Raw genomic sequence first — 27,121 nt, 5'->3', positions numbered from 1 at the left:
TCGACATCTGGGGAAGAGATTATGGTCAAGATTCTCTGGTGGTAGTCCACCTTGGCCAGCGGCGAGACCTTCCGGTCCCGCCGCTGTCAATGGGATTTCCCAGTGAATCCACCCGATGCAAACAGGAGGCCCGTAACGGGGTTGCACTGCTGATGGCACCAGAAGGTCCCACCAGCATGCACAGCCAAAAGATCTTTGCCTCTGTCTGTAAGAACAACATTTGGAATAAATCTCCTTAAGGTGGTTTAATTTGGGTACAACAAGACTAACAACAGAATATCTTAAATGTTCAATGTTATGCCTGTAAAGAATTATACAGCAGTTTGAATGCAATCTGTTCAAATATACAGGACCCAACAGAATAAAGATGAAAGTTGATTTGTATGAATATCTTGTGTGAGTTCCAACATACCCTCCTCTGTATTGTAAACATTCATGTTTTATGGCCCAGTTACACAGCTACATTGCCAATAGTACCAGTGCATTATGTACACTGTTTGACATCACCCCATCATTAGCATGGTGAATTGATTAGTTCCACTTGACAGTGAGCATGCCTCTCCTAATCCAGGCACTCAAGGCAACTTCAAGATGTCTGTGTGACAAATGTACAAATGGGCAGGGATTCAATCGAATAGTTCCCAATCCAATTTTCTTGCACTATGTGATACAACTGCATTGGCAAATTTCCACTATCGCTAATGGGAATAAAATACATTTGCAATGTACCCATTTAACTTGACAGAAAACATATATAACACAGCAACAGAGCCAGTGCACTCTCTCTCTCTCCCTCTCACTCTTTCTCTTTTTGCATTACCATTATCCATCAGTACTGGGATGGGGGGTGAGGTATTTCTTGGACATTGTTGCAAATGGAATTCCGACTTCTGTCTTCATCAATAAAAAGCCCTTTAACAACTGCACAGCAGAGAGGATCCAACCAGTGGCTCGTCTTGCAATGCTTTTACTGCATGAATATTAACTTATGAGAAGAGGCTTACTGTATCCTAAGGCAACTGTTATATTACTGAGAGTATTGTTATTTGAAAGTTCATTCCCTAGATTCATTATGTACATTTTGGTTTAAATGCCTTTCCAGTGGAATCATCTTCCATAACACTGCAGTTTTCTTCCGCAGTGACGTCTGTGGAAATCTGAAGTTAGACTATTCCAGAGACTACTCGTGAACTCAGAACACCTTTTGTATGCTTTCTAACTGTTATGGGCCAGGGTTTCGAGAACCCCAAAGTGTATCATGGAGTTCACCTGACCCGCGATTTTTAATAGATTGTGCTATGGGGAGCACACGGCCCACAGGTGTGGTACAGAAATGGAAAAGTATTTTTTAAAGCAAAACAATATTTATTCTATGAACTCAAGTTAACCTTTTTAAAACATACAGTGAACATCTTAGCAACCATCAATTCAAATACAACTCAGATTTAAATTCACTACTGAGAGCAGTTATCACGTTGAAATCAGCAAATGAACATTCAAAAGCTTGCAGAGATTCATACACATCCTGCTGTGATTTCAGCTTCTTCAAAACTAAAATGAAACCAAACCCACCCTGCAGCAAAAAGCCGAAAGAGAAAGTAAAAAGCTGACAGACAGCCCAGCTCCACCCACTCTCTGACATCACTGCAGTAATAAACACCCATTTCTTAAAGGTACTCTCACATGACATTACATACAGAACTATTATGTCCACAGAGGAGTCCACAGGAGAGGCTAAATGAAACAACTTCTTCAATGAACAAGAAATTATTTACACGTTGTACATAGGTCCTAGTTGAGACTTCTCTGCTCGGTCATCACTCAGGCCGAGCTTTTATACATATTGTCCATGGATCCGCTGATGGGGCCCCCAACCCTCAGTGGGGAAGCTCATACTCAGCAAGACTGCTGGATAATAACATCCTTACCCCCCAAAGTCCAAAGACTCTTCCTATGAGGGCGGAGTAGGAGGGTGCTTGCTTCTTTTTGCCTGCTGCTGTGCTTCATGTGCATGTGAAGCTGGATCAGACGGTACATATCGAGACAGCGAACGCCGCTTCCTCGCTGATCGTCGTGGTTGGAAAATCATTGGTGGCCGTTCATTGGTCTGTTCACCGTCAGTAACATCCGATGCCTGGCTCTCCATGTCGACGCCCTCCATTTCAACGCCCTTCATTTCGGCATCAAATCCCCCTTAGGGCAATGCCCTTGAAGCTGCCTGTGCCGGGGATGTCTGAGACAAAGCTGGCTCCTCTGGATTAGTTGTGCATGTCGCTGGTCTCCTGGTGCAGAGATAATCTAGGTGCTTCTATAGTTTGCAATCCTGTACCCGAACCTGGTATGATAACGGTCTTGTTTGTCGAGCTATCGTGCCTGGAACCCACTTGGCATGTCACTGAAGTTCCTAACATAATCTGCATCATTTAGGACAAACTGTCTGGTTTGTTCACACTTATCTGGGCAATGCCTCTGTTGCTCTTGACCAAGTGTTTTTTCCTGCAAATATCTGGAAAAGTAAAGCTGAGGCAGGTCCGAAGTCTCCGGCCTATCAGAAGTTCATGCCCGTCAAAGCACGTGGGGTGGTTCACTAACAAAATAAGAACCTGGACAGGCATGTGTCGAGGGAGTCCGAGGTCTGCTTTTTCAATCCTTTCATGAATGCTTGCACCGCTCTTTCGGCTATCCCATTTGAAACTGGGTGATACGGGGCCATGCGGATGTGTCGCCTGCCGTTAGTTTTCATGAAACTCCCGAACACCTCACTCATAAGTGACGTGCCATTGTCGGTGACGAACACTTCTGGGATGCTGTGTATGCTAACCAGAGTTGCAGTCTCTCTACAGTGACACTCGACATCATGGATGACATCCTGTTGACCTTCAGCCACTTAGAATGAGCACCGATTATGATCAGGGACATGGAGCCTTAAAGGGGACTGCAAAGTCGACATGAAGCCACACCCAAGACTGTCCCGGCCAATTCCAGGGATGAAGAGTCTAGCGGACGGAAGCTTCTGCAGTTCCTGGCACACTGCATTGTGGGCCAGTCGCTCTATCTCCATGTCGAAGCCCGGCCACCAGACATAGCTGCGAGTGAGCATTTTCATTTTGGACACTCCCGGGTGTCCGTTATGACATTCCCTCCGCATGGGGTCCTGACCTTAATACGGGATCATGACGCGAGTCCCCCAGGGGAAGAAGCTGTCTTCCATACTGAACTCTGCTATTTTGGTGGTGAAAGCTTTCAACTCACTCTGTAATTAACTGGCCCCCATACAGTATTTATGGCGAACTTTGGATAATAGGGGGTTCATTTGTGTCCACTTACATATGTGGGCTGTTGTAACCAATAACATGTCCATGAAGTGCACAGCAGCTATGACTTCATCCGATCTAGGTGGCACTGGTGCTCTCACCAGCAGTGGAAGTTGATTCAATGCATCCGTGTTTGCGATTTGTGTCCCCGGCCAATGCTCTAACATGTACTGAGATGCCGCCAATAGAAGGGCCCACCTTTGATTTTTTAATTTTTTATTTTAATTATGCTGCCTGCCTTTCCGAGGCAGGAGGAATTGTAGACAGTCGATGGATGGGAGGCTGGTTTGCGTGATGGATTGGGCTACATTCATGACCTTTTGTAATTTCCTGCATATTTGGGCAGAGCAGGCTCCATGCCAAGCTGTGATACAACCAGAAAGAATGTTTTCTATGGTACATCTGTAGAAGTTGGTGAGAGTCGTAGGTGACATGCCAAATTTCCTTAGTCTTCTGAGAAAGTAGAGTCGTTGGTGGACACTATAGTGTAGACATGGGGGGACCAGGACAGATTGTTGGTGATCGGGACACCTAAAAACTTGAAACTCTCGGCCTTTTCTACTTTGTTCCCATTGATGTAGACAGGGGCAGGTTCTCCACTACACTTCCTGAAGTCAACGACAATCTCCTCCGTTTTGTTGACATTGAGGGAGAGATTATTGTCGTTGCACCAGTTCACCAGATTCTCTATCTCATTCCTGTACTCTGTCTCGTCATTGTTTGAAATCCGACCAACTACTGTGGTGTCATCAGCAAATTTGAAAATCGAGTTGGAGGGGAATTTGGCCACAGTCATAGGTGCACAAGGAGTATAGTAGGGGGCTGAGGACACAGGCTTGTGGGGCACCGGTGTTGAGGATGATCATGGAGGAGGTGTTATTGCCTATCCTTACCGATTGTGGCCTGTGGGTTAGAAAGTTCAGGATCCAGTCACAGAGGGAGGAGCCGAGGCCAAGGCCACAGTGTTTGGAGATGGGTTTCGTAGGAATGAAGGTGTTGAAGGCTGAGCTGCAGCCGATAAATCAGAGTCTGACATAGGTGTTTGTTGTCTAGGTGTTCCAGGGTGTGGTGATGTGCATCAATGTAAATACATGTAGGCTAGCTAGACACTAGAGGGAGCACCAGAAACATCACACACACACGCTCAACCAATAGATCAATTAGATAGGACATGACCAATGGACATTCTCAATACACACGGAGGTGACACGACCACAGGGCGGCATTACACCAATCCATAGACAAGGACACCACACACATGATCTGCCTCTTTCCAATGGAGACAGTCAGTGAGTAGAGACACAGGATTGATTCAATATTACACCCACCACGTGGATTGCAGCAGCTGGTTAGTCAGTCTGGGTAGCTATAGTAGGATTAGCAGTAGTGTCAAACCCGAGTAATAGAAGTGTAAATAGTTTAATAAACGTGTTGAAGTTATCTCCACGTCTGAACCTTAATTTGTCAAGTGCACCACAAGGAAGCCGCTTATGTTACACCTGCAACATAACAAATCATGATACCAGGAGTGAACTGTTTCAATCCAGATAGCCATACCTCAGCGAACAGTGACAACCAGCGACAAAACCCAGGCAAGATGTTCGAGATCTGGGTTCCGCAGCAGCTCCAGTGCCACGGGCGGTCTCCGCGAAAACTGGCGGGCATTCCGGCAAAGGTTTGAAATCTTCCTGGTGGCAGTTGAACTAGAAGAAGTGGCCGATACTGAAAAAAAACAGAGCTTCTCCTCACCATCGCCTGTGCCAGAGCAGAAGAAATCTTTTAATAATTCAAGTTCTCCAAGGGGCAAAACAGGTGCGCCTTCCAGGCGGTCCTGGAAAAATTTGGCAAATACTGTGAGGAAAACACACTACTCCAACCAGCAAGAAAAGGTAAGAGACGCGCCAGTACTCACCTCGAGGCCGAGATCCCGGAGCAGAGAACGATTTTGGTTGGCAGCCATCTTTCTAAAGGGACTGCACTTGCGCAGTTGCGCGAGAAGCGCGCAGAACGGGAAGGCCCGTTTGCACATGCGCAAGCCGCCATGCATGTGCAATCGCTTCCTACGCGCTACGTCACATGCGTCATGACATCAGAGGCCCTGGACCACGCCCATTTAAAGGGGAAACGTCTCAAATCAAAGAAGAAATCTTTTAAAGCCGTAAAACAACCTGCCTTCACCTGGAATGACAGCACAATGCCTCAAATTGAACAGGAAATGAAATTAACCTCCGAAGAACCCTGCAACAAGCAGTTACCTACGCCCAAACCGATGATTCAGACCTTGAATACTTTGATACCGACCTTTACATTTTCTCTGGACCTCGCGAGCCCAATGCCAGCTCCGACGCAAACAGTGATGATATGGTCCTAGACGACTACGACTCGGACAAACCTTTCACCTTGGGAGGCTACCCCAGTACCAAATCCGAACCGCAACTAGACGTGCTGCACATTGGCGACCCCCGTATTGAATCCGATGCAGACGCGGATTCGTTCTTCAGATTTGAGGATCTTCAGCCCAGTAGATATGACATCCCAACTCATGAGTGCAGGATTATGCTGCAGCCTGAAACTAAGAGACAGAGAGCGGTACAAGCCCACAGAGAGCGGCCTGCTGCCACACAGAGCGTGATCCACGCACCGCTCAGGGTCCCCGACTCTATGAAAGAAGATACACAAGACGTGACTCCAGTGTTCAAAGCCTCTGCAGCGAGCTCGTGGACAGCCTCCACGTTAGAAGCAACGCAAGACTCCGACGCGCAGTCCTTGCAGGACCAAGACCATGAGGGTCTAGCAACCTCCTATGACCAACAAGCTTTAGGCAATGCAAGTCTGCCATGCTCAAGTAAACAGCAAGAAGACGATGACAGTCTACCACGCTCCAGTGCACAGCAGGACGACCATGACGGTCTATCATGCTACAGTGAAGAACAAAGCACCAATGACAGTCCAAGCCCAAATGAAGGACAACAGCAAGACAATGACAGTCCACCCACATTGCTTGTACCCCCAGATGAAGACTCTGACAATTTACCCAACCCAAGTGAACAACAGGCAGCTACTGAGGATCTACCCACGGTATGTGAGACGAGTGACGACAGCATCCCACTTCCCATGCAAGATGTGCAAAGTGACAGACCTCAGCTAGTGTGTACAGAGGCACTCGACGATCACTGTGAGACCACTGGTGACTCCGGTGACACCACGATATTTCCACCCTCATTCGCTCGAACCTCTCCACAAGTCAATGCATTCCTGCATTTTCCGACTCCAGACGTGCAGCTTCAAGAAATCTCAGCTGACTCCAGGAAACCTGCTAAGACTCCGGACGGGGAGCATCAACAAACCAACACTGACTCAGTTAAAACAGACCAGATTCAAGATGGGGAGCAACCAAACGCCGACTCTGATTCACGTAAACCAGACTTTAATCCAGACAGGGAGTGCCGCAACCTCAGTGATGGCACGCTCAGGGTGACAGCAGATGCCACAACGACAGGAGATGGATCACTTAACAATTACACTGGGTCAATAATAACAAGCAGCGGCTACAGTCCAAGAGGAATACACCAATATTCACCACAGCTATATCCACACAATTTTTCCACACCAGCAGTGCAGCCAATGACAGCTCATGCTAGACAAACCCAATATTCAGGCATGCAGCAGCCAGCAGCCTATGCAGCATATTCTCAAACAGGCCAGCACTATGGATTGCCCACTAATGGAATCAAGACGGAAGGAGGACTACCGCAAGCCCAATCTGCACGACAGACTGGATGCCTTAGTTGCAGCCCAGGATTTGCTGCACCCCAGCCTGGCCAGGCGGCATATTCTTATCAGATGCAAGGTTCTAGTTTCACACCATTACCAGGTATTTATGCAAACAGCAATTCTGTTTCCAATTCAACAAGCTTCAACGGTTCTCAGCAGGATCACCCTTCCTGCACAGCACGTGGCCAGAACCAGTATGGACAGTCTTATCCAACTTCAACATATGGCACATCCATGACCGCGAATGATACTGTTGATGGTACCTCTTCAACATCAACACCTTATCAGCCACAAGATGCCATCCGACAGCATCATCACAAACATCAAAAAAAGAAAGGGACTCCAAATCAGACAGCGAAGTGATTTGACCACTTCTTGGTTCCTGTGGCACAGGGACGTTGATGGCGTTCATAACCAAGAGAGACAGTTGACCATGATGATTGATGGTTTTTGGACTCACACGAATGATTTGGACTTATTGTTTAATCACTTTTCCCATGACTTGTATATATATATACCTTAACCTATCTACCTGTTTTTTGTTCAATTTTCTCAAAGTGTGCAGAAAATATGTAACATATAAAAAGTGGGGGATGAGGTGATGTGCATCAATGTAAATACATGTAGGCTAGCTAGACACTAGAGGAGCACCAGAAACATCACACACACACACACTCAACCAATAGATCAATTAGATAGGACATGACCAATGGACATTAACAATACACACGGAGGTGACACGACCACAGGGGGGCATTAACCAACACATATATAAAGGACAGCACACACATGATCTGCCTCTTTCCAGTGGAGACAGTCAGTGAGTAGAGGTTGATTTAATATTACACCCACCACGTGGATTGCAGCAGCTGGTTAGTCAGTCTGGGTAGCTATAGTAGGATTAGCAGTAGTGTCAAACCCGAGTAATAGAAGTGTAAATAGTTTAATAAACGTGTTGAAGTTATCTCCACGTCTGAACCTTCCTTTGTCAAGTGCACCACAGGAAGCCACTTATGTTACAGCTACAACATAACAAATCACAGGGTAGAGTGCAGGGTCATGGAGATGGTGTCTGCTGTGGACCTGTTGCAGCGGTAGGCGAACTGTAGTGGATCAAGGCAATCCAGGAGGCTGGAGTTGATTCGTGCCATGACTAACCTTTCAAAGCACTTTATGATGATGGATGTCAGAGCCACTTATTGATAGTCATTAAGGCACGCTGCTTGACTTTTTTTTGGTACAGGGATGATGGTCGTTTTCTTGAAGTAGGTCGGGATCTCAGATTGTTGTAAAGAGAGGTTGAAAATGTCTGCGACACCCCCGCGAGCTGGTCCGCGCAAGACCTGAGTGCCCATCCGGGTACCCTATCCGGGCCAGTGGCTTTCCGAGGGTTGACCTTCGAGAGGGCTGCTCTGATGTCTGCAGTGATGATCTCAGATACAAATTCATCCGAGGCATCTGGGGTGGAGGGCTTGCTCTCGCTGACCTCTTGTTCAAAGCGTGCATAGAATCCGTTGAGCTCATCAGGGAGGGGTGCGTTGGAGCCAACGATTTTACATGCCTTCATCTTGTAGCCCGTTATGTCTTGCAGACCTTGCCATAGACGGCGGGGATCCGTGTGGCTAGCCTGGGACTCGAGCTTGGTCCGGTTCTGTCTTTTGGCATCTTTGATGGATCTCCTTCGATCATATCTGGCTTTCTTGTATAGGTCAGGGTCGCCTGGCTTGAATGCCTCAGACCTAGACTTCAGCAAGCAGTGGATATCCCTGTTCATCTAGGGTTTCCGGTTGGGAAACACGCGGATTTGCTTCTTTGGCACACAGTCTTCTGCTCACTTACTAATGAAGTCAGTTACTGTAGTGGCAGACTCGTTCAGGCTGGTCGCAGAGTTTTTAAATAATGACCACTCCACTGACTCTAAGCAGTCCCGTAGGAGATCATCCAATTCCTCAGACCAACAATGCACAACTTTCTTTGATGGATTCTCCCGCTTCGGTTTTTGCTTATAAGCCGGGAGCAGGAGCACAGCCTTGTGGTCAGATTTGCCAAAGTGTGGGCGGGCGATAGAGTGGTAGACATGTTTGATAATTGTGTAGCAGTGGTCCAGGATGTTTGGGCTTCTAGGGGAAAAGGTGATGCGATGGTGGTAATTTGGTAGTGCGCTCTTGAGCTTGGCCTGATTGAAGTCCCCAGCTACAATGAACAAGGCCTCGGGATGTTTTGTTTCAAGGCTATTTGTGGTGGTGAATATTTCGTCCAGTGCGATTTTCATGTTCTCATGGGGTGGGATGTAAACTGCCGTCAGGATAACGGAGCTGAACTCCCGCGGAAGGTAGTAGGGGCGGCATTTTAGCGTCAGGTATTCTAGGTCTGGGGAGCAAAAACTCGTCAGTGTTACCACATGTCGGCACCAGGAGGTGTTGATGAGGAGACAGACCCCACCCCCTCTAGCCTTGCCTGAGGCCGCCGTATGGTCCATTTGGTGGGTTGAGAAGCCCTCTGGTTGTCGGGCACAGTCCGGTGAAGCAGGAGTGAGCCATGTCTCCATGAAACAGAGCACACTGCAGTCCCTCAGTTCTCTTTGAAAAGTGAGTCTGGCTTTAAGTTCGTCTAGTTTGTTTTCTAGAGATTGGACATTAGCTGGGAGTAAGCTAGGCAGAGGGGCTTTGGGGCTGTGTTGTTTCACTCTCGCCTACAGGCCTGCATGTTTTCCACGCTTCCTGGAGTGACGGCTTTTTGAGCCAAGGAGACGGTGAGAGTATGCGGTGTTAAGGGTGTAGTTGTGTAAGGGTATAAGTTTGTACTCTGGACCAAGCTATGGACATAATGTCCTTATCTTCTTTCTTATTCAAAAAATTAAGAGTACCCAATTACTTTTTTCCAATTAAAGGGCAATTTAGCATGGCCAATCAACCTACCCTGCACATCTTTGGGTTATGGGGGTGAAACCCACGCAAACATGCGGAGAAGGTGCAAACTCCACACGGACAGTGACCCAGAGCCAGGTTTGAACCTGGGACCTCGGCGCTGTGAGGCAGCCATGCTAACCACTGTGCCACCGTGCTGCCCTATGGCCTTATCTTCTTTGAAGAGTTGCTTGTGGTCTGTCAATACCATGAACCGATGCTCATACATATACTGTTGGAACCTCTTTACAGCAAAGGTCACGGCGAAACCTTCTTTCTCGATTGGTGCACAATTACACTCAGCTGCTGCCAGTGTGCTCTAGGCGAATACTATCGGCTGTTCCCTACTATCGTCCAACTGATGTGAGAGAATGGCACCAATGCCTTATGACGATGCATCACATGTGACTAGGAGTAGTTTGTCGTATGAGGAACATTTGAGTACTCTGGGCCTGCACTCATTGGAGTTTAGAAGGATGAGAGGGGATCTTATTGAAACTTACAAGATACTGCGAGACCTGGATAGAGTGGACATGGAGAGGATGTTTCCACTTGTAGGAAAAACTAGAACCAGAGGACACCATCTCAGGTAAAGGGACGATCCTTCAAAACAGAGATGAGGAGGAATTTCTTCAGCCAGAGGGTGGTGAATCTGTGGAACTCTTTGCCGCAGAAGGCTGTGAAGGCCAATTCACTGAGTGTCTTTGAGACTGAGATAGATAGGTTCTTGATTAATAAGCGGATCAGGGGTTATGGGGAGAAGGCAGGAGAATGGGGATGAGAAAATCAGCCATGATTGAATGGCAGAGCAGACTCGATGGGCTAAGTGGCCTAATTCTGCTCCTATGTCTTATGTTCTTATGGCAGGATCGTAGTGTATCAGCAGGCCGTTTCACATCAGCAAACACTACTTCCTGTGGTGTTCTCCACGTCCACTCCTGATTTTTTTTTTTAAGCAGGGCGTGCAAGAAGTTGCAAGTCTCGGGATTAATTTGCCTTCATAATTTACTAGTCTCAGAAACGATCACAATTCGGTAGTAATTTCTGGTGTGGGGGCATATTTGATAGCACCGACCTTTTCTTCAACGAGTTATAGATCCTCCTGGTCTACCTGATACCCCATGTAGATGACATCTTTGACGTGAAAAATGTGCTTCTCTCTTGAGGCATACACCCATCTCCGAAAAGCGGCGATGTACCTCATCCAGATTTTTCAAGTGCACACGTTCCATCATGCCTGTGACTAAAACATCGCCCAGACGCATGGCAATCCCCCCAGAATATTTTCCATAACTCTCTGTAAAATGGGGCAAGCCGATGATACCTCGAAAGGCAGTCTGGTGTACTCATACAGCCTGCTGTGTTTATTTATCGTCACTTACCACCATGACTCAGGATCCAATTCCAATTATAGGTATGCATGGCTCATATTGAGATTCGTAAATGTGTTACCTCTAGCCAGTTTTACTTATAATTCCTCGATCTGCGGCATTAAGTATCGGTCTAATCCGGAGGCCCAATTCACCGTTAGTTTATAGTTGCCACAAAGGCGAAGGGTTTTATCTGGCTTCAGGACAGGGACTACCGATGCTACCCAGTTTGTAAATTTAACCGGCCTGATGATCTGCAGGTCTTCTAGCCACCCGGGTTCTGCCTCGACCATCGGTAGCAGCACATAGCGAACCGGGCGAGATCGAAAATATTTCATGCATCAGGGTCTAAATGGATTTTCACCATGGCCCCTCTTATTTTCCCAAGCCAGCCTGAAAAGCCTTGGGTTTCTTCCCCAGTATCTCGTCAAGGCCTCCGGAGCCCATCTGGAAAATTCACTGCCAATCAAGGTGGAGATGGTGAAGCCAATCGAGTCCTACCAAACTGGGGCCATGTCCTTTTACTATAATCAGTGGTAATCGTACGGACTATTATCCGTAGACAACTGCGGTCAACGTAGTCTCTGCAATGGCCAGTGGTTCTCCTGTGTACAGGGCCAATCTTGTCTCAGTATCCCATAGCTGCAGGCATTGCATGCCCTACAGTTTCTGCTCCCTGCAGCTTCTCTAGCCACACACCCCACATCACTTAGGTCTTCCTCTTTGTTTTCAGGGGATGGGTCCTGCCTAGTTGATTCATTCTTAGACAATTGGCCCTGACCTCGGTGGCATTCTGTCCATGTGGGATTCCGGGAGTTCCTATTTTAGGAGCACCGGAAGCCAGGAGGGGGTGCATCCCACACTATTGACTTCCATTCCCTGCAGCTCTTGCACTCTCTTCTCTGCATGCTCTCTGGACAGAGAGATTTCCATGGCCTTCTTTAAATGTAGCAGTGGCTTGGCGAGCAACGTCCGTTAAGTTACCCTATTATTCACCCCACAGACTAATCTTTCCCATAGCATATCGGACAGCGTAGGGCCATACTCACAAATCTCAACCAGTTTCCTTAGGTGCATTCAAGTTCAGTTACAAATCCCCTGGCATTCTTTCAGCTGTGTTAAAATGGTATCTTTGCATAATAACCAACATCTTGGGGTCATAATGGCCTGCCATTAGTGTTACCAACTTCTCAAATGTCTTTGAGTCTGGAGACATGGGATATGTTGGACTTTTGATCATGTTGAAGGTTGGTCCTCCACAGGTAGTCAACAGTATGACAGTCTAGTGTTCTTCACCCGTTACAGCATCCGTCCTGAAGAAATAGCGCATACTCTCAGCATATTGTGTCCAATCTTCTATGTTCACATCAAATCAATCCAATTTCTCGAAGAATGCCATTTTGAAAGTCGTGAAAACATTTGGCCAGTGGTACAAATAGAGATGGCCTGGTTTCCAATGATTAGCAGTGCCGTCTGCAGCTCCACTTTATCCTCCTCGCCAGTATTGAGTCCGCAGAGGAGTCCACATGAGAGGCTAAATGAAACTGTTCGTTAAATGAAACTTATTGAATAAGAAACTATTTACACGTTGTACACAAGTCCCAGTTGAGACTTTTCTGCCCGGCTCCCAATTGGGCCGAGCTTTTATACATAGTGTCCATGGCTCCGCTGATGGGGCCCCTGCCCCTTAGTGAGGCAAGCTTGTACCCAAGTTTATAACAAGAACATAAGAAATAGGGGCAGAAGTATGCCATTTAGCATCTTGAGCTTTTTTCCGCCATTCAATGAATGACGAGAAGGCCACCGACAAAAATGAAATGAATATTGTAACACTTGCGATGTTAGAAAGTATCAGTGTGCCAGCTTAAACTGCATTTTACTGTGCGCTAATTCTTTTTTTTTATCTTGGCAGAATGTGTGACACAGGAGAAGGTCTATTCACCTTCCAAACGAGGGAAGGTGAGGCAATTTACCAAAAAGTGCATTCTGCAGCACTGGCCATAGCCGAGCAACATGAGCAGATGCTACAGAGGGAGAAAAATTCACGGGTAATTATGCTGGTGATGCTGGTTTCAGATATTCAACAATGAATGTGAGATGGTGGTAGGAAATTCCTGATTCTTCTTATTTTCTTTCATTTGCTCTGTAGTTCTCTGTTTCAAAAGCAGCTCTGGAGAAAGTTTAAGCACTATGAGTTGGTTTTATTTGTCACTAAGCACTTTTTTCAACATTTTAGTTCAATGAATTCAACACCTCAATATTAAACTTAACATAAGAACAGAATTGTAAAATCAACTACAGTAAGATCCTTTAATAAGGAAATTTGGTGGCCCAAGTTACTTTGAAAGCCTCAACTAGTAAAACATCACAGATGCCTTTTGGAAATCAATGGCAATTTTATCTACTGATTTAAAAGCAAATTACTGCGGATGCTGGAATCTGAAACGAAAGAGAAAATGCTGGAAAATCTCAGCAGGTCTGGCAGCATCTGTATGGAGAGAAAAGAGCTAACATTTCGAGTCCGATGACTCTTTGTCAAAGCTTTGACAGCTTTGACAAAGAGTCATCGGATTCAAAACGTGAGCTCTTTTCTCTCCCTACAGATGCTGCCAGACCTGCTGGGATTTTCCAGCATTTTCTCTTTGGTATCTACTGATTTAGTTTGCTAATTGTTTCTTCAAAGAAGTCTATTCGATTGTCCGAGAGCAACAATTAATCTAAAATCACACAGACTATTTCTATTAGCCTTTCCAGTCTTTGAATGAACATCTTGATACAGAATGACGTCAGAAATTTCTGGCATTGTGTCTATTTTAGAAACAAAATTACATTAGCTGTTCTCTAACCCTCAAATGCATTGATGCAACACCTAAACACGCCAGAGCTCAGGCTGACTGTTGACTCACGTTTCTGAGGATTCTACGATGATTATTATGTGATATCGGTAGTTTTAAGATATTTGATTATTTTTTTCTCCATGTAAACATTTTTGTTGCATAAATTCCTGAGTCAATTTAGATTTAGATTTTAGATTTATTTTTATTGTCATGTGTACCAAGGTACAGTGAAAAGTATTGTTCTGTGTACAGTCCAGGCAGATCGTTCCATATATGAAAAAACATAGGGGGTGCGATTCTCCGACCCACCGCCGGGTCGGAGAATCACAGGGGGCTGGCGTGAATCTCGCCCCCGCCGTGTCCCGAATTCTCCGCAACTAGAGAATCGGCGGGGGCGGGAGTCGCGCCGCGTCAATCAGCGGGCTTCCCCCGACGATTCTCCGGCCCGCGATGGGCCGAAGTCCCGCCGCTGTCAACCCTCGCCAGCCGGTGTGGATTGAACCACCTACCTTACCGGCGGGGGGAAACGGCGCGGGCGGGCTCTGGGGTCCTGGGGGGGGCGCGGGGCGATCTGGCCCCGGGGGGTGCCCCCACGGCGGCCTGGCCCGCGATCGGGGCCCACCGAACGGCGGGCGGGCCTGTGCCGTGGGGGCACTCTTTTTCTTCCGTCTTCGCCATGGTCTCCACTATGGCAGAGGCGGAAGAGACCCCCTCCACTGCGCATGTGCGGGGATGCCGTGAGCGGCCGCTGACGCTCCCGCGCATGCGCGCCCGCCGAAGTCCTTTCGGCGCCGGCTGGCGTGGCGCCAAAGGCCTTTCCCGCCAGTCGGCGGGGCGGAAATCACTCCGGCGCGGGCCTAGCCCATTCTCCGCACCTTTGGGGTGGCCCGACGCCGGAGTGGTTCCCGCCATTCCATCCCGCCGGATTAACCCGCCCCGCCGGGTAGGGGAGAATCCCGGCCAGGATATATGATAACTACACAATGTAAATACTTAGACATCAGGTGAAGCAAACGGAGTACAGTGTTGCAATAGTAGAGAAGATGGCTAGAGAGATCAGTTCAGTCCATAAGAGGGTCATTCAGGAGTCCTGTAACAGCGAGGAAGAAGCTGTTTTTGAATCTGTTTGTGCATGTTCCCAAACTTTTGTATCTCCTGCCTGGTGGAAGAGATTAGAAGAGAGAATAACGCAGGTGGGAGTGGGCTTTGATTATGCTGCCCGCTTTCCCATGGCAGCGGGAGGTGTAGACTTTTACTTGGCCTATATATCTGAAGACTGATGCATGGAATGTAGTCAAAGAATCAGATTGTGTTCGCCAATTACCTGTGATTTGCCTTGAAGAGCAAATATTTTTTTAATATTCCTCTGCTTTGTGTGTCATGAAAGTATTTTGTATGCTGGTTTTTTTTCTCACTATGGCTGTGGCTTTGCAATGCTCCTTCAGTGTCCTTGAATTAATCTGAAGAATTTTCTTCTTTTTTCCGTATGTCAAAAAAGAGAGCTGAGTGCTGGGCTAATGTCCTCCTGATTTTCTTTATGTCTAAGGCTGCATTTATACCTCAGAAACTTGTCTTAAAATTTAACCAGAATGATGTCAAATATAAATGCTAACAAATGTTACAATTCAAGCCATTTGGGGAATTTAAAGTGGAGCTGATTTCCAGGCTTCAAGACTTGAAATACGAAGGGAAGAAACTCAACGGGTGTTTGTTCCTTATATTTCCTTATGTTCACTTATTCTAGCCTGGCTGTACCTGAGTCATACTCCCTGCTTATGAATGTAATTCTCAGGACCAAATGAAAACTTCTGAATTTAATATTTAATATATAAATATATCGAGTACTAATAGGAATGATCAAATTACTCTAAAAAGAAGTAGCACAGGTTAATAAGGCCTTTTTTGAAAAACGTAATCAAACCGAGCACTGAGATTCATTTCTAGAAGGATTGAATTGAAAATCAGAAGAAAAATATGTTAATCTTGTATTGGGACCTTAGACCAGACGTGCACAGATATGGGGCTGGATTCTCCGATTTGAAGACTAAGTGCTGATGCCGGCATGGGAACAGTGATGTTTTACGGCAGAAAAAACAGCGCAAAAGCTGCACCGATCCTCTGTCTGGTGAGGGACTAGCAGCCACGCAGTTGCGAATATGGCCAGAGAATTGTTGGGGCCGTGGTCGCGCATGCGCACAGCGGCGGACTGCAGCGGCTGCGCCATGCAACATGGCGCCGGCCGAGCACAGACCCGGCCTGCCAAATTGCCCCCCTTTGGCCAGGCTCGCCATCCCCGGACCACCACCCACCAGTGCCCCCAGCCCCCTCCAAAGCCCCCCTGCCCGCGGAACGGCTCCCACCCGACTGTGACAGCTCTGGACTCAGTCCGCAGCTGCCACGCCAGATTCACAAAAATAAATAGCATGAGTGATCCACGCCGTCGGGAACTCGGCCCATAGGGGGCAGAGTATCGAGGTGGTGGCCTCAGGTGACGTCCTGAGACTGTCCATACGGCATGTGGCATACTCTGCGTGTAAGCCGCTTTGGAGGGGGCTGAGCATCGCAAAAGCGGCACCGCCACAATTTTGGCGCAAACAGGGATTCTCCGACTGATCGCCAAATGGGATTTCGGCGTCGGAGACCCGAGTCCCGCCCATGATCTCCAATCTACAAAAAGGATATAGAGGCACAGGAGAAATTGCAAAAAAAACACAAGGTTGAACACATAGTGCCCGCTGGAACAGTTGAAACCTTTGGGATTGGGTGCACGACAGGAGCTGGAGTGTGTGGTCAGAGCCGAAAAAATATTATCAGAATACAGTCAATATAGTTTTGTGAAAGAGAAACCTTGGGCGGGATTCTCCGATGCAGCGGCTAAGTGTTGACGCCGTCGTACAAATCAGAGCGCTTTACGACGGCGTGAACGGGCCGCTGTCAGTAGTGATTCTGGCCCACAAAAGGGGCTGGCATGGGCGCCGCGAGAAGTGGAGGGAGGGAGAGGGCCCAGACCGGCGTCGGATAGGCGCAACGCGTCTGTGACGCTGGCCCGCATCGCTTAAGGTGCGCGAGAGGGGTTCAGTCCCGAGACCCGCAAGACGGCCGCCGCCCGCCATGCCTCCCCGAATTCAGGGACCACGACCTGGACACGCTGCTGGATGCGGTAGAGGAGAGGAGGGCGGTCCTGTGCCCCAGACTTGGACACCACCACCCGCGCAGCACCATCCGCTGTTTGTGGAGGGAGGTGGCATTGCCGTCAGCGCCGTGGGGCACACCCCACGTACCGGCTATCAGTGCCACAAGAAGATGCATGATCTTACGAGGGCAGCCAGGGTGAGTACACAGTGACGTGCCCCTGACACCACCCCCGCGTACCACCCACACATGTGCAAGGCCCGCACCCAGGGGAACGGCAAAACCCCCTACCTGTCCCACATGGGCTCCACCCACCCATGCCAGGCGCTTTGCACGGGTGCTTCGTGATGCCATGCCATCATTTACCCAACATCTGCACTACCTGAGTTGGAGCGCCTAACGCTAATGTTTGTTTCCCCTCTCCAACGCCCCCCCCAGGATAAGACTGGCCACAACCACAGGGAGCAGGAGAGAACCGGAGGGGGTGCACCCATATTGTACCCCCTCACCGTCCATGAGCAGAGGCCATTGGACCTCGCAGGCGGAGCCAAGGACCGGGAGCTTGCCGGCTGCCAGATCGGAGGCGAACCAGCAAGTGAGACTGCCCCTGCCTGACTCCGTCCCCCCTCACCCCATCCCCCCCCCATGCCCCACTGCACCCCCCTCACCCATGGCCCACTGCACCCCCCCTCACCCATGGCCCACTGCACCCCCTCACCACATGCCCCACTGCACCCCCCCTCACGCCATGGTCCACTGCACCCCCCTCACCCCAAGCCCCAACGCACACCCTCATCCCATGCCCCACTGCACCCCCCTACCCACCGGCCGCCTGTCTAATGATTTGTGCTGTCTTGTGTCTTACAGGACCAGTCGCCGGTGGTCCCGGCCCTTCTGGCGTTGCACGCCCACGGCCAGTGCCAGGCCCAGTGTCCCCCAGGGACGCAGCCACGGCGGGGAGGCCAGGCGCCATGGAAGCCCGTCCACTGACACGGAGACCCAGGAGACAGAGACACAGAGGACGGTCTCCCAGGACACCGAAAGCCAGGACACCCAGGACCCAGATGCACACGGCACCGAGGACACTGAGACAGAGGACTAACACCCAGGACACTGACATACAGAGGACTGACACCCAGGAATCTGACTCACAGAGGACTGGCACACAGAGGACGGCAACCCAGAGGACTGACACAGAGAGGACGGCAACCCAGAGGACTGACACACAGAGCACCGCAACCCAGAGGACTGACACAGAGAGGACGGCAACCCAGAGGACTGACACACAGAGCACCGCAACCCAGAGGACTGACACAGAGAGGATGGCAACCCAGAGGACTGACACACAGAGCACCGCAACCCGGAGGACTGACACACAGAGGGCGGCAACCCAGAGGACTGACACACAGAGCACCGCAACCCAGAGGACTGACACAGAGAGGACGGCAACCCAGAGGACTGACACGGAGACCCAGGAGACAGAGACACAGAGGACGGTCTCCCAGGACACCGAAAGCCAGGACACCCAGGACCCAGATGCACACGGCACCGAGGACACTGAGACAGAGGACTAACACCCAGGACACTGACATACAGAGGACTGACACCCAGGAATCTGACTCACAGAGGACTGGCACACAGAGGACGGCAACCCAGAGGACTGACACAGAGAGGACGGCAACCCAGAGGACTGACACACAGAGCACCGCAACCCAGAGGACTGACACAGAGAGGACGGCAACCCAGAGGACTGACACACAGAGCACCGCAACCCAGAGGACTGACACAGAGAGGATGGCAACCCAGAGGACTGACACACAGAGCACCGCAACCCGGAGGACTGACACACAGAGGGCGGCAACCCAGAGGACTGACACACAGAGCACCGCAACCCAGAGGACTGACACAGAGAGGACGGCAACCCAGAGGACTGACACAGAGAGGACGGCAACCCAGAGGACTGACACACAGAGCACCGCAACCCGGAGGACTGACACACAGAGCACCACAACCCGGAGGACTGACACACAGAGGGCGGCAACCCAGACGCCTGACAGACCGGACAGTGACACGCAGACAGGGGCGACTCAGGGACCATCGGGCCAGGGATCGATGCAGGAGACCCCGGACTTTGGCTCCGACGACGACCTTGACTTCTCGACACTGCTGTCTCCTACACCCTCCACCATCACAGAGACTATCACCTCGGTTGGGCACTTTAGTGATGAGGCTTCTGGGACACTGACTGGTGCGCACCACACAGCCGTACTGGTACAGCAGGTGGAGGTAGGAGCAGCCGAGGGGCCGGACGGTCGGAGGGCAGCCCAGCAACAGCAACCAGCTGCCGCTCAGACAGTTCCCAGGTTCCTGGAATTACCAGGCCCACTCCTAGACCTGATGCAGTCAGACACCCAGGGACTAGACAATGGGATGACGGCCAGCTTCCAGCAGCTGCAGACCCAGGTAGAGGTGTCCATCCACGTCCAGCAGCAGGGAGTGGTGCCGGTCATGGCTGCTACCCAGGCCGACACCGACACCGCACGGGTGGCGTCCGCGGTGGACGCAATGGGGGCAATGGTGTCGGCCATGGGTCAGGTTTGTCATGTGATAGTACCTTTAAGAAATGGATGTTTAAGCAATGTACCTTTAAGAAATGGAGCTGATCATATTACTAAAGTGATGTCAGAGGGTGAGGGGAGCTGAGCTCACTTCTGCTTTTTGAGTTTCAGTTTGAGAAGGCAGCTGGGAGTGTCTGTGTGTTTTGCTGTGAGCTGCATGAAGAAACACAGAGCTGGTCTGTTGCTTTCTGCAATCCAAAGACTATAAACATATTTAATGTGCTCCTATTTTCTAAGGTTTGAAGTCTTTTGGATGTTTAAAGGAACAGTTTGAAGGATTATTTAGTGTTGTAGTCTTTTGGGGTTACCTTTGAAGTAATGGGTGTTAAGATATTCAATGTTTGTTTTTAAAAGGTTAACTTGACTTCATAGAATAAACATTGTTTGGTTTTAAAAACCACTTGTCCATTTCTGCTGTATCACACCTGGAGAGTACGTGTGCTTCCCAGACCACAATCTATTGAAAGTTGTGGGTCAGTTGAACTCCATGAAACACTTTGGGGTTCTATAAACCCGGACCCATAACAGGTTATGCAAGGCATGGGGCTTCATGTGCATGCATCATCCGTGGCCCAGGACAGGGCTGCCCTTTCACAGGCAGCCATGTGCCAGAGCCAGCTGGACATTTCATCCGTGCTCTGCAGTCTGGCCGAGTCTCAGCAGGCCATCGCTGAGAGCATCGGCGGCATTACCCAGGTGATGGGCAAGTCTCAGCAGGCCATTGCTGAGAGCATCGGCGGCATTACCCAGGTGATGGGCAAGTCTCAGCAGGCCATTGCTGAGAGCATCGGCGGCCTGGCCCAGATGCTGGGTGGCATTGCACAAGCCCAGAGGGAGGTGGCGCAGTCCCAGGCTGGGATGGCCCACTCCCTGAGCTCCATCGATGCTGACGTAAGGATCTTGGTCGATTCCACATTGGCCTCCAGGACTGGCAGTGCCAGGTGTCGGTGGTGCCTCAGGGATTGTCTCTGCTCGCACCCCCTTCCCATAGAGATGCCCGGGGACAACGGGCACCCCGAGGGAGGGGGAGGGGCTGGGACCCATGCCGGTGACTCCTGCAGAGGAGGTCCTGAAACACACGCAGCACCTTGGACTCCCCCCGTTCCGTCCCTGGTGCATCTGGTGGACAGCGGGCAGAACAGGGTGGCACCACGCCATCGAGGATGCCCGGTGTGCAACCTGGCGCATCCAAGCTGGGCCGCCCCAGGAAACGAGCGCTGACGGGGAGCCAAGTCGCAAGGCAGGAGTCTCAGCAGTCCGCCTCCACTCCTGCTGTCCCGTCTGGGGCGGCACAGAGACGTAGTGGTAGGGCCCATAAGGCCAGGAAGTTAGACACCTAGTAAGTTGGCACGGGTGCAGGGCACAGTTTAGTTATGGGGCTAGGGCACGTGTATATAACCTTTCTAATTAGACTCACTGTTACACCAGTGCAACCTGCCTCTGTGCTATGGCCGATGATGGCGGGGTCGGTTAGGAGACTGTGCCATTGTGGTCGAGGGGTGAAGGAACGTTGATTCCCGGTGAGTGTAATGTGCACCCCCCACCCACCCCCCAGACGTCCACGCCACCCCGCCCCCAGCGATTCGACAGGGCCATGTGATGGAGTGTCCAGCCCGCATACAGGGACCACCCAGGTGGAGGGCGTAACTGTGGCCATGAGTCAGACATTGTCTAACGATTTGGAGCTGACGGCTCATCGCAGAGCGAGTCGTCATCATCCTCCATTGCATCGAGCACACCCGCTTCCACAAGCAACCGTGTGGGCCCAGTCCCTTGTGCCGCAGGTGGATGTGTAATGGAAGGGTGAGGTGCAGGAGGTCGTGTGGGAGATAAGGGTGGTGGGTGGTGTGCCTCATGGGTGTTGTGGGAGGTGGGGGTGCGGGGTGGTGAGGTGGTGCCGTACAGTGGGGTCAGTGCCCGTGCTCAGCGAGCCCCTCCCATCTAGTTGGTGAACCGTGCGGCGATCAACGCCTCCCGTGCTCGCTGGCCAAGGCGGTGGCGTCATGCAGCCTCCCGTCCATATCCGGCTCCCATGTCCCGTCGATTGCCCCCTCCCTCCCCATCCTCCTCATCTGGAGAGCCTTGCCCTTCCCCGGGCTCCCCCTCTGCCTCCTCCTCCTCCTCCTCCAGCACATCGCTCCTGTGCTGGGCAATATTGCGGAGGACGCAGCAGACCACGACGATGCGGCCGACCCACTCCGACGGGTACAGGAGGGCCCCTCAGAGCAGTCTAGGCACCTGAAGTGCATCTTCAGCAGCCCAAAGCACCTCGTGACCACACCGCTGGTTGCTGCATGGGTCTCATTGTAGCGGGTCTCCGCGTCGGTCTGTGACCTCCGTATAGGCGTCATCAGCCATGACCGCAACGGGTAACCCTTGTCGCCCAGCAACCAACCTCTCAGCCAGGGGGGTGTCTCTCGAACATGGCGGGGATGAATGATTGTGCCAGGATAAACGCGTCATGTACACTGCCCAGGTACCGGGCGCAGACATGCAGGATCTTCATCTGGTGGTCACAGACCACCTGAATGTTCATGAACACGTTCCTGTTCTCTGCTGGTGATCGCCCCCTGTACCATGGGTATCCTGGCCATGGCTGCGAATCCTGCAGCCCGGGCATTCTGGTGGGCGCGGTCCACAGGGAACTGAATGTAGCGGGCCGCGCTGTCACACAGGAAGTCAGTCACTGCACGGATTCACCGATTCCTGGGAGATGCCGGCCAGGTCCTGACTCGGCGACTGGACCCCGTGGCATAAACGTTCATGACCACCGTAACCTTGATGGCCACCGGGATAGCATGTCCTATTCCAGTTCCACGCGGTGCCAGGTGTGCCATCAGGTGGCAGATATGGGCGACGGTCTCCCAGCTCATCTGGAGTCTCCTTTTGCATGCCCTGTCCGGCAGGTCCTCGAAGGACATGCGGCGCCGGTAGACACGAGGCCTCATTAGGTGCCTCCGGCGCCGTGGCACCTCCTCCTCCACCTCCTCCTCCTCCTCCTCCTCCTCCCCATCCACATCGGTATCCCCATCCTGTGCCTGCCCTCGTCATTATCCTCCTCCTCCTCCTGTGCCTGTCAGGCGGGCGGCATTGCAGCCTGAGCGGGTGCCACCTGGCCCTCGGCAGCCCGTCCCTCTGCTGCAACTGCTGCTGCCACCGCCTCTCTGAGCCACCTGTGCCGACTCTGCCACAGGGCTGCATGCAGGCCAGGGGCCCCCGCCACGGCAGCCAACATCGCTGGCTGGTGCCCAAACATTATGATCTGCAGGGGGAGCGGGGGTATACAACAGGTTTAACCATGGCGCATGGCCCCCTCCACAACCATATGCCATGGGCTACATGGCCACCGTGGTTGGCCGGTTGCACCACACTTGCGCCACACACACGCATGCACACTCACCTCTGGCCGCACCTTCTGTGCCCCAACTCCTGTTGCCCGTCCCTCCTGAAACCACCACCGTTGGATGGCAGTGCCCTCACTGGGGGATGCCATGAGTGTGGCCCTGGACCTACCCGCCGACGGGTGCCGCTGGCTGGATGGCCCGCCTCCTGGGGGGGGGGGGGGGGGCATGGCCGGGGCTTGCGCTCAGCCAGCGCCCAAGATCGGTGCCCATCAGCCTGGCTGACGTAATGGTAGCCATAGCTTAGGCACAGCGCTGCCATGGCGGGCCATTCCCGGCCAGCGGGGCTGTCCTCCCCACGCCCCCCCTCTGAAACTGGAGGCCCTCCCCCATCACCCCCCAGCCAAGGCCGTGCCCGTCCCGCTATCCTCCTGCGTCCGGAACGTGAGCCAGCACGAATGTCTCACGATTTCTAAAAGCAGGTTAGAACGTGACCTGGGGTCATGCGGTCTGGGCTTCGGCCCATTCGGGCCACAGAATCAGCGGGGACCCCTTCTGGCAATTCTCCGGGCCGCTCAGCGGCGAGCATGTCTACACCGGTTTCATTTGTTGGCAGAATCGCAAAACAGTGTTGGACCGGCGTCGCGTGAAATACCGTCGGGAATGAAGATTCTCCGAATCGGCGCGGGCTGAGAGAATCCCGCCCCATTTTTGACTATTTTTTTCGTAGTACTTTGAGGATTTAACAAGCAGCCTGAGCAAAGGGAAACTATTGGATGTAGTGTATTTGTAATTCCAAAAGGCATATGATGAGGTGCCACATAAAAGGGGCGGGATTCTGTGGGAATCGGCGGGGCGGGCAACTCCGGCATGAAAGACAGGCGTGAACCACTCCGGCGTCGGGCCAAAGGCTGGCGGTGAAGGGGCTTGGCGCCACACCAGCCGGCGCCGAGGGGCCTCCACCGGCCGGCGTGAGTTGGCGCATGCGTGGGAGCGCCAGCGTGTGCTGGCGTCATCCCAGCGCATGCGCAGGGGGGTAATTTCTGCGTCGGCCATCGCGGAGGACCACAGCGGCTGACACGGAAGAATAGAGTGCCCCCACGGCACAGGCCCGCCCGCAGATCGGTGGGCCCCGATCGCGGGGCAGGCCACCGTGGGGGCACCTCCCGGGGCCAGATCCCCCCGCGCCCCCCCGTGGACCATAGAGGCCGCCTGCGCAGCCAGGTCCCGCCAGCAAATACCTAGTGTAATATACGCCGGCGGGACTGCCCGAAAACGGGCGACCACTCGGCCCATCGTGGGCCGGAGAATCGCTGACCAGCACGCCGTGATTCCTGCTGGAGAATTCGGCAGCCGGCGGGGGCGGGATTCACGCCACCCCCCGGCGATTATCCGACCCGCCGGGGGGGTCGGAGAATCCCGCCCAAGATTACTACAGAACATAAGAACGCACAGAATTGAGGGTGATATATTAACGTGAATAGAGGATTGGCTAACTAATAGGAAACAGAGAGTTGGGATAAATGTGTTATTTTAAGAATAGCAAACTGTAATTAGGATCAGTGTTGGAGACACTGAATTGAAGAAACTAACTGTGTTGTAGCCAAATTTGTTCACAATACAAAGATTGGGAGGAAAGCAAGTTTCAAGGAACATGCAGAGAGTCTGTCAAGGGATATAGACACATTAAGTGAGTGGCCAAAAAACTGGCAGATAGAGCTTAATGTGGGAAAATTCAGGATGTCCAATTTTACATAAAGAATAGATAAGTGGAATATTATTTAAATGTAGAGAGAATGTAGAATTCTGTGATGCAGAGGGATCTGGGTGTCCTTGTACAAGAATCACAAAATGTCAGCATGCAAGGTAATTATTTCAAGGGGCTTGAAGTATAGAAGTAGGTAAATCTTGCTACAGTTGTGCAGGGCCTTGGCAAAACCACTTTGAGTTCTGTATGCAATTTTGTCATATTGCTAAAGGAAGCATATGCTTCTATTAGAAGCAGCTCAGAGAAGGGTCACTGCACTGATTCCTGGGATAAGGAATATGAGGAAAGGTTGAGAAGATTGGGCCTTTACTCACTGCGCTTTAGAAGAATGAGAGATAATCTCACTGAAACATTAAGATTCTCAGAGTGTTTGACATGACAGGGTAGATGCTGGAAGGGTGTTTCCCCTAATGAAGAAATCTAGAACGGGGGGCACAGTTTCTAAATAAAAGGGTTGACCATTTAAGATGGAGGTGACAATTTTTTCTCTAATGTTCCTGGGCGCGATTCTCCGTTCGCGGGACAGAGTGGCCGTGCCGTCGTGAATGCCGTTGCGTTTCACAATGGCGTGAAACGGGCATGGGCATGAGCGATTCTGGCCCCCATAGGGGGCCAGCACGGCACTGGAGCAGTTCACGCCTCCAGCCTCACTTCCTGGCACGCACTAGGGGCGACGCCAACCCGCGCATGCGCAGTTGGGCCGCGCCATCCCGTAAATGCCTGGGGGACTTCTTCAATGCGCCGGCACCGACGCAACATGGCGTGGGGGTTCAGGGGCCGGCCACGTAATAAAATTGGGCCGGGGCCGGAGATGCCGGCCCGCCGATCGGTGGGCCCTGATCGCGGGCCAAACCCCATCGAAGACCCCGTCCCCGGTGAAAGAGCGCCTCTTCCACCCCCCCCCCCCGCCCCCACAGGCTGCCCTCCGACCCTACGTGCAAAGTTCCCGCCGGCTGCGAGCAGGTGTGGACGACGCCGGTGGGACTCTGCCGTTTCCACGCAGCCGCTCGGCCCATCAAGGCGGAGAATCGGCGGTCCGCGACAGGTGCCTCGCCAAACGCGCCGGCGCAAATGGCGCCGATTTTCCGCTCCTCGGAGAATCGCCTGCCGGCGTCAGACCGGCGCCGTGGGAAAAAAATGACGCGAACGGTGATTCTCCCATACGGCGCAGCATGGGAGAATCCCGCCCCCTAAGTCTGTGATGTCTTCCCCAGACAGTGATGGAAGCATGATCATTGAATGCATTTAAGGTTGAGGCGTACAGACTTTGGATTGACAAGGGCATTAAGGGTTATGCGGGACAGACAAGAAAGTGAAGTTAAGGCCACCCCAGAACAACTGTGATTTTATTGAATGGTAGGGCTGGCCAGAAGGACAAAATAGCCTTCTCCTGATCCAATGTTTTTATTTTTGGTTTTTGGACTGGCTTCCACAAGGACTTGCTCAGGTGAATGAGATAGATGCATTGACAGGGAATCTAGCAAAATAGATGAGCGAGAGAAAGGAATAGAAGGGTATGCTGACAGGGTTAGATGAAGATTTAGAGAGTCTTGCATAGCACATAAACACCGGTGGAGAGCAGTTTGGTCGATAGACCTACATAGACACTGTGGAGGATTTTAATCAAAAAAAATAGATGGGGTTGGTCAGATGCAAAGGAACTGAAAACCAAATCCAATCTCATTTCTGGTTGGAATGGAGATGGGTGGACAGCTAACCTGCTCAGAGAGGCAAACTGATAAGTCAAATATTATAATTATGCTGGCTGCCTCAGAGTTGACAACCATTTTAAATTTTATCATGGCTTTCTGGGCTTCCCAAGACACGTGAGGACAGCAAAAGCCAGTTTACCTGATTCTCCCACTCCCTCCCCATTCGATATCTCCTTGCTCAACCTTTTCAATCTCCTTCCGTTTCCCATGATGCCTCTGATCTTCCCCCTAAGCCTCCGATACCGTTTCCCTCCTCTCTGCTCCCAGTCCGTGGATAAGTGGTAAAGGTCTACCCACCTGACAATACGGTTAGCTGTGGTTGGCATCAGGAAGCAAAAAAGGTTAAGCA

At 51.3% G+C, this 27,121-nt stretch overlaps 1 protein-coding gene across 1 annotated transcript in view; it reads left to right on the top strand.

Annotated features, from left to right (window-relative positions):
• LOC140428334 (docking protein 5-like) overlaps positions 1-27,121 on the top strand; it is a 788,856-nt gene that overhangs the window by 600,582 nt on the left and 161,153 nt on the right. Inside the window, exon 6 of the mRNA XM_072514688.1 lies at positions 13,277-13,412. Within this exon, the coding sequence (XP_072370789.1) occupies positions 13,277-13,412 (136 nt within the window). The remainder of the gene's footprint in view (positions 1-13,276; positions 13,413-27,121) is intronic.

The sequence above is a fragment of the Scyliorhinus torazame genome, chromosome 8 (assembly GCF_047496885.1).
Source record: "Scyliorhinus torazame isolate Kashiwa2021f chromosome 8, sScyTor2.1, whole genome shotgun sequence".
NCBI lineage: Eukaryota > Metazoa > Chordata > Chondrichthyes > Carcharhiniformes > Scyliorhinidae > Scyliorhinus > Scyliorhinus torazame.
This window is presented reverse-complemented; position numbering and strand designations above follow the sequence as displayed.